Source organism: Camellia sinensis, chromosome 15 (genome assembly GCF_055761805.1).
Source record: "Camellia sinensis isolate YWXY chromosome 15, ASM5576180v1, whole genome shotgun sequence".
Classification (NCBI taxonomy): domain Eukaryota; kingdom Viridiplantae; phylum Streptophyta; class Magnoliopsida; order Ericales; family Theaceae; genus Camellia; species Camellia sinensis.
Genome location: NC_138975.1, coordinates 22,174,446 through 22,182,250, shown reverse-complemented (window position 1 = coordinate 22,182,250; position 7,805 = coordinate 22,174,446). Strand labels below are relative to the sequence as shown.

Here is a 7,805-nt window from a genome sequence, read left to right as displayed (position 1 = left end):
TAATGAGTTTTTATTTTTTTAAATTGAATGTGAAAATGTTGCTGGTTTATGTTGGTGTTACGTTATGTTTCATATAATGTAGGTGTCACGTTACGTTACGTTTATATAGATATGATCTATGGTAACATTCACGCCGCGAATTGCGGAAGGGAGCACCAATCGGGAGACGACACGTGGCGCGGGGGGAGCGTCCCAGGTAATATTAGTGGGACGCTCCCGGGCACCTATATAACTCACTCCCTAACTCTCTTCCAGCAGTAAAGTTTTTCAGAGAGTGACTTGCGTCATCCAAGAGAGTAAGTGACGTCATCGAGAGTGAGTTATGGCATCAATGCGATGTCGTTTTAGAGTCCAAAACAAGAATATCTTCCTGACATATGCCCGATGTTCTATACCTAAAGAGAGATTGTTAGAGAAAATTAGAGAGCTGTTCACAACCAGGCCACCAAATTATGTGAGGATTGCACATGAATTACACGAGGACGGGCAACCACATCTCCATGCCCTTGTTCAATTTCCATACCGTTTTCAGACGCAGAATGAACGGTTCTTCGACGTTACTCACGATCGAACCAGTCGCCACTTCCATCTGAATGTACAAGGGGCCTACAACCAACAGAATGTGCTGGAATACATCTCCAAATACGGGGATTACACGGAATGGGGTGAATTCCGTGAGAGGAGCCGCTGCGCTAACCAGAATAACAAAGACAATATATATCGGGATGCACTTGCAGCCGGCACCAAGGACGAAGCACTAGCAGTGGTACGAAATGGCGACCCAAAATGTTTCTGGTTAAATTATGACAAGTTGTCATCAAATTATGACCGGATTTCATTTAATCCACCATTGCCGTATGTTCATCCATTTACAGACACAATATGGGTCGTTCCAACAGCAATACAGCAATGGGTTGCAGACAATATAAGAGACGAAGCCCAAAGACCGCATAGGCCCAAGAGCATTATAATTGAAGGCCCATCTAGAATTGGGAAAACATGTTGGGCCCGGTCTTTGGGACCACATAATTATTATTCTGGCCACATCGACCTGAGGGACCACAAGAACGACGCTTTCTACAACATAATCGATGATGTGGCCCCACAATTTTTGAAACATTGGCGCAAGTTTATTGGAGCGCAACGGGATTTTTTTTCAAATTGTAAATATGCCCGCTCAAAGAAAATAACGGGCGGGATTCCAAGTATTATATTATGCAACCTCGGAGCCGACTCCAGTTACAAAGAGTTTTTAGAAAAACATGAACACGCCGGGCTCAAAGCGTGGACGATCCGAAACGCAGAATTCTATACAGTCAACGAGCCCCTGTTCGCCAGAACCAGTCAAGAAGAGGCATCGTAATGCCAAGAAGAAGGCCCAACGCAAGAAGATATTCCACTTCCAATGCGGCTGTTCGATATTCCATACGAACGGATGCGTCGAACCACATACATTGGAGAGAGAGGACGCTGTCAGGGGTCTTTTACGATACTTTGAAGAACCCGATGTGGTTCAAAGCAGTAGACCTCTCCAGACCGGGCAATCAGGGGGTCTACAAGATACAATGCCTATTCAACTACAACCTCCGGAAAGCATTGGGAATCCGGACGTTTACAGCAACAATGTATACATGGCTGACTTCCAGTGGTCGCAGAAGCCTGTCGGAGACTGTATTTACCCAGCTTATTGCACGCAGGATGACGAACAAATTATCCAGCTTTGGGATTATTAGCTCTGTAAATTATTGTCTCGCAATGACCATTATACTCGACGAGCTTTCATATTATGTAAAAGATTGGCGATGGGAAAATATTTATGTAAATTTTTATGATTAAATAAAAATGCAAGTTTATTGAATTTATGTGTCTTAATAAATTCAATTTCTGAGCAAGTTTAAGCTGGATAAATGGGCTGTAATTGGTAAACAGACCAACGGCCCAATTACAACAATGAGACCCATTTAATGTTTATTAGGAAGAATTAAAATAGGCCCAGATATATGGCACAGCAGCCCATTAGAGATAGACCCATCAGTAAGCAACGTGGTCCATTAAACATAGGCTCATCCAAACTATGAAAGAAGTGGACACTAAAGATAAGGCCCAAATTTTATTACACAAGGACCAGTTACAAAATAATAATTTACAATTTTTTTTTATTATCTAAACATCCAGAACCAGAACGCACGGGCAGATTTTCTGAAGGCGTGGTGATGTAACAGACATCAGCGACGGAATATATGTCTGACGTCGCTTGGGTTTCTAGTTCGGAAACCGCTTTCATACCGGCGAATAGAGCATCTTCTTGCCGCTGTAAGGCGTTGATGAGCCGGATTAAACTTTCGGCGTTGTTTTTGCCGACGACCAGCAAGGACCAGTGCAGCAACAATAGATTCGGCTCGTATTTTAAAATCAAACGCCGAAATTGGCCTAGATCTCCGCGATCCATTTGCAAAATAATTCAAACTCCCCCCCATTATTTTGGCTTATATAATTTCCCGCCTGCGCTTGCCTTTTTAGATTTTTAATCCTGGCCGCAGATCTAGGAGCGGATCTAGGGTAACGTAGCGTGACGCATACATAAATGTAACGTGACACCTATGATCTATGATAACATTCAATTTCCTATATATGGTTTTACTATTATTTATGATATTAACAACTAATATTGAGGGTAAATGTGTCAACAAATTTTCCACAGGACTTATGGGAACATAAGTTTTTTAGTAGGACCATATGTATCATAAGTCTCTCTAATAGGACTTATAAATAATTTTCCCTTAATATAAAGAATAATAATGATACATTAATATAAATTAATAATGATACATTAATATAAAGAAAAAATGAAATATTACTAAAAAAAATTAAAATGAATAATAATAAAGAATAATAATAATATGAAATCCATAATCCCACAGCTGTACCAAACAGATTACCAGCTTATGCTCACAGCTGTAAGTCATAATCTGTTAAGTTATAATCTATAATCACTTTCCTACAGTTCTACCAAACGGGCCCATCCCTCTAAACTAAAATAAGTTATAACCACTTCTTAAAAGTGACAACAAAGTCTCAATAATATTTTTATCCACCGTCGCATGCAATTGCCAAGTTCATTTCTATTTAAGAAAAAGCTTGTCTATATCAACGAAAAATAAGTATATTTGATCAATTTTTTTTTTAAAATAAAAAATAATATTTAGATCAAAGTTTTCTAATATAATTGTAATGGCACGGCCACCTCTATCATCACACTGTTATCGTCCAACCAGCACTCCCTCGTTGCCGCCACCACCGCCTCCTTCATTTCCATCGCACCACCATTAGTTCAACCAAATATAAAAACATATTTTCTGTTAAAAAAAAATTTAAGAAAAGTTTTACGTAAAAAATAATTTGGGTGCCGAAAAGTGTAGAAGTGTGCAATTTAGTTAGGGGGAAAAAAAAGGTGGTGCAGAAACAAAAGTAGAAAAACCAGTCAGCCTAATGGTCCCATTATTGGTTTCTAAATTTTATATGTGCGAAAGGCACATGGCCAAATTGTAACAAATAATTATGTAGGAGGGGTGGGATGAATCTTGGGTGCCTACAAAGACTAGGCCACTGATTATTTTTTACTTTTTTAAAATTTGATTATTTTATTTAAATTTGATGTTAAAATTAATAATCTTATAACATTTATCAATTTTTTAAAATGACACAGAGGAAAAATTAACAAAAAAATTAAATGGAATGATCAAATTAAAAATAGACTTAAAGTGCGGGGGCTAGGTTGTTCAATTTAAAACTATATATAGAAATTAAAGTAAAATTTAAATCAAATTATAAAGACTAACAATGTAATTAATCCAATAAAAAAAAAATAGATATAGACTGAAGTGGTAGAATTGTAAGGTTGTAGTTTTAAAACAAAATAAGGTAAGTTTTAAATACACCATCTGAGATTTGATTAAAATATAAATTGCTTATGTGGTTCTGAAAATTATATTCAACCCCTGAGATTTTTAATTTCATAATAAATCGTCTCTTTTATTAATAAATTACTAAATCAATTAACAGTTTTTTTTAATAATATTAGAAATATATTTCAATTAATAATTTAAGTAATTTTATTATTATCTAGGAGAACAATTATGAATTTTATTTTTTCAGTTAATTCTGTTAAATAAAAAATTTTGACAATGTGGTACTTGTAATTTTTTAAATCACAAGGGACAATCTGTACTTTAAGCAAATCTTAAGAGTGTATTTGTAATTTATCTAAAAAAATATCATAAAGATACTTTTTAATATAAAAAAATGTCACTAATATATCACTCTAATGAATAATATTCGTATAAATTTTTTAGAAGAATTATATTTTTTCAAAAAATTGTAACTTCTTCAGTATTTCGTTAATAGTAGAGAAGAAAGGGAGAAGAATATGAAGAAAAGTGGTCATGTTAACTGGTCAACCCTAAACTTCAAGAAAAATGGTTAAGAAAAGCATGTCAAGTGGTCAACCCTGAACTTCAAGAACAAAGCACTCGTTTGGCATAAAGAGTTAGTGAGGTTTTTTTTTTAAGTTATTTTAATTATAAAAAGATAAAATAGATTAAAAAGTTAATAAGATAAAATGTCATATTCAAATCATAATTAGTTTATTTTTTCTTTATAAAAATAAAAAAAGTCAAAAAATTCATCACAAACGAAACTTTTTAACTCCAAACTAAAAATAACTAAAAAGTAAAAAAAATCAAAAAAATAATTCACATCCCAAACGAATTCTGTGGCATCTCTCTCTCATTAAACTAAACATTCCCTAATTCTCTTTTTATTTTTAAATTTAAATAAAATTTTAAGAAGAAAAAGTAAAAAAATGTGTGAAATTTAAAAGAAATATAAGTTAAATTTTTTCACTAATTCTCTTTTTATTTTTAAATTTATATCTAAATTTATGATCTAAACACAACGTTAAGATTTATATGTTGCAATTTGTATCTTTTCAATTTTCTTCTTTTGAGACTAAAAAGCAAAAAACAAGTGCACAAAAAAGTTAATGCTAAAACATTAGTATGTTTGGCATATTTTTAATTTTTTTACACTTTTATAAAGATTTTAAGGTTTGATTTAGTTTGGTTTGGTTAAATAGTTGTGGAAATCTCTATTAAAGTGTTTAATGTAATTTCTACTTATAAATTTTAAATTGAAGAAAGTTGACAATTAAAAAGTAGAAGAGAAGTGTTTTTAATTTTAATTTTTTAATTATTAACTTTTAGCTTTTTAAAAGTTACATCAAATAGATTTTTGATGACTTTTTAGAGTGATTAAAATGAACATTTTGACTAAAAAAAATGAGATTTTCGAATGAGTTTTTTAATTTTTTTTAAAATAAACTTTTTTTAATCAATAAAACTAGTTTTTAAGCTAGAGCCAAAAAAAATTCTCAAAAATTAGAATTTTGTTTCACCAAATCATTTTGTCCATAAAATTAATTTATTAGTGACATTTTTAAAATTTTATTATTAAAAGTTTTTTTTTTTTTTTTTTTAAACAACTTTGTAGCCACGTCCCTCACCACGATATGAATTAATTCTTTAATATTTTTTTATAACAAAATTTTTACTTTTAAAATTAAAAAATTTTGATCTTTAAAATTAGAATTTAAAGGCTCCGTTTGGTGTAATTCTTAAAACAGATTATAAATTATAGTTTAATAGATTATAAATTATGATTTTAATCATAAGTTGTTAATCTGTTTGGTATAACTATTAGATTATAAATTTAAGCTGCTGATTATTGTTTGTTAAATAAGCTGTGAAATAGCTTTTTCAATTAATTTTTATTTTTTTTATTCACTACTTGTCTACATTCCTCATAAAAAAAAATAATCTATAGTCTATTTGGGTCTCTATTTTAAAAAAATAAAAAATAAAAAAAATCTAAAAGTATAACTGTAAATTAACATGTCCACAGCAGAAACTGATAATTAGAAGCAAGAGGTGAACAACTTCTCAGAATCAATTTTTTAAAATTAAAATAAATTATTAAAATCAAAAAATTATTTAAAATAAATTTAATCAAATAATCCAAAATCACTTTTCGAAAGTTAGAAATTGGATAAAAAAAAGTCTAAATAAACACCCCCAAAATGATTAAAGGCCGAGCTTATCAACTTGATTAAAGGCTATTTTTTTTTAGGCAAAAGGAAGTCAAACCAACACTTTTTTTAAAAGGTATTTGAGAGGGCGTGTTTCTCGGGAAACAAAGAAAAATTTTCTTAAGAGCGGCTGTGGATGAATAACCTTATTTTGGTTTTGGTATACAATGCTTTTTCGCAATAACTTTAGGTGGCTCGAATTTTCATGATTTAAATGATTTAATAGTCTCAAAATAATATTATTTTAAATATAAAATGACGTTATTTTGATATATTCAATTCATTTGAATCACATATATTGAGACCACCAAGTATTTTTTTTACTTTTTCGACATCAAGAATAGTGAGTGGAGTTAGGAAAACACAATTGTTGAAGCCAAAACAAAACAAAATCACATCAAAACACTCACTTTCAAAACGGCAAGCAATAATATATAAATAAAAAATTTATATATAATGATGTGATATAAATGAAAACTTTTCATTTTAAAACAAAATATTCATAAGTAAAACTTAAATTTAAAATAATATCAATGTTACACCATTCTTTTTTGAATGTATGAATCGACTAGTGAATGAATTGGTTATAGCGTGGTTGGGGTTAGGCTGGTTTGATGCTCATTGCTTAGAGAGTTTGAGCATTCCGTTTATTTGGGCAAAAATTATTTTCAAATTATGAAGAAAAAAAAATAGAAAATATTTTATGAAGAAAATATTTTTCTATGTTTAATAGTGATGGCAATGAAATGAAGGTGAAGGTGGAGGTGGTGGCATGGTGGTGGGGGTGACAATAGCGGGTGATAGCGACGATGATAGTGATAGTGGCCGTGTTAATGATGGTGTAGTGGTAGAAGTGAGTGAGAGTGAGAGTGAGAGTGTGATGATATTGATAGGACTTTAGCCAAAAAAATGTTTTTTCCTTTTTAAAAGTAAAAAATATTTTCTGATCATATAAGCTTGTTTTCTATTGATCATGAGAAATATTTTCGGTTGACTTTTGTTTTTTAATTGTACCAAACACCAGAAAATAAAAAAATATTTTCTGCCTAAACAAATGGAGCGTAAAATCGAGCCAATGATAAACCTTTACCCCACACAAATTAGGCTAAACAATTATTTATCCAATAAAAAAAAAAGTGTCGGGTAGGGATCACAATTTTTACCTATTTTGACAACTAAAAAAAAAAAAGAGTAAACTTATTAGCTTATTTGAGTCACATCACTTCTTTATTTTTTTTACACTTTTTAAAAAAAAAATCAATAAACTAAACTTTTTCTTAATTCTCAAAACAATCTCTCTCCATTCTAATCACGTAAGTTGTATTATTATTTTTAGTCTCAATAAAAAAATTAAATGGGATGTGCCTCTCATCCGTGTTTAACATGAACGGATGAGACTCACTTTCCTACCATGTTTTCCCCGCAATATTTTGATTATATTAATTAAATATTTTTTTATGTATATATAATTTATATTATTAAAACTCATTTCACTACAAGAAATAATGCTTTTGCTGACTATAAAATTGGTTGCTAAAAATTCATTTTTAGTCGGCAAAAGTTATTCGCGACTAATTTTTTTGATCGCTACTTTAATTACCAATTGAGGGTCGGCAAAAGTAATTCGCGACCAAAATTTTTGTTGGTCGGGAAAAGTTAGATT

At 31.1% G+C, this 7,805-nt stretch overlaps 1 protein-coding gene across 1 annotated transcript; it reads left to right on the top strand.

The window, feature by feature from the left end:
* The first annotated feature begins 322 nt into the window (after window positions 1–322).
* LOC145812848 (uncharacterized) lies at window positions 323–7,043 on the top strand. Its single transcript, XM_082908077.1, has 2 exons — window positions 323–1,001; window positions 6,895–7,043. The coding sequence occupies exons 1-2, from the start codon at window positions 323–325 to the stop codon at window positions 7,041–7,043; spliced, it is 828 nt and encodes a 275-aa protein (XP_082764203.1).
* Window positions 7,044–7,805: the final 762 nt, after the last annotated feature.

What these genes read in the sequence shown, in the direction of transcription:
- LOC145812848 (XM_082908077.1), top strand. Translation starts at nt 323, where the DNA reads ATGGCATCAATGCGATGTCGTTTTAGAGTCCAAAACAAGAATATCTTC. An exon ending in ATCTAGAATTGGGAAAACAT is followed by an intron (nt 1,002 to 6,894) that starts GTTGGGCCCGGT and finishes AATGAAATGAAG; the next exon opens with GTGAAGGTGGAGGTGGTGGC.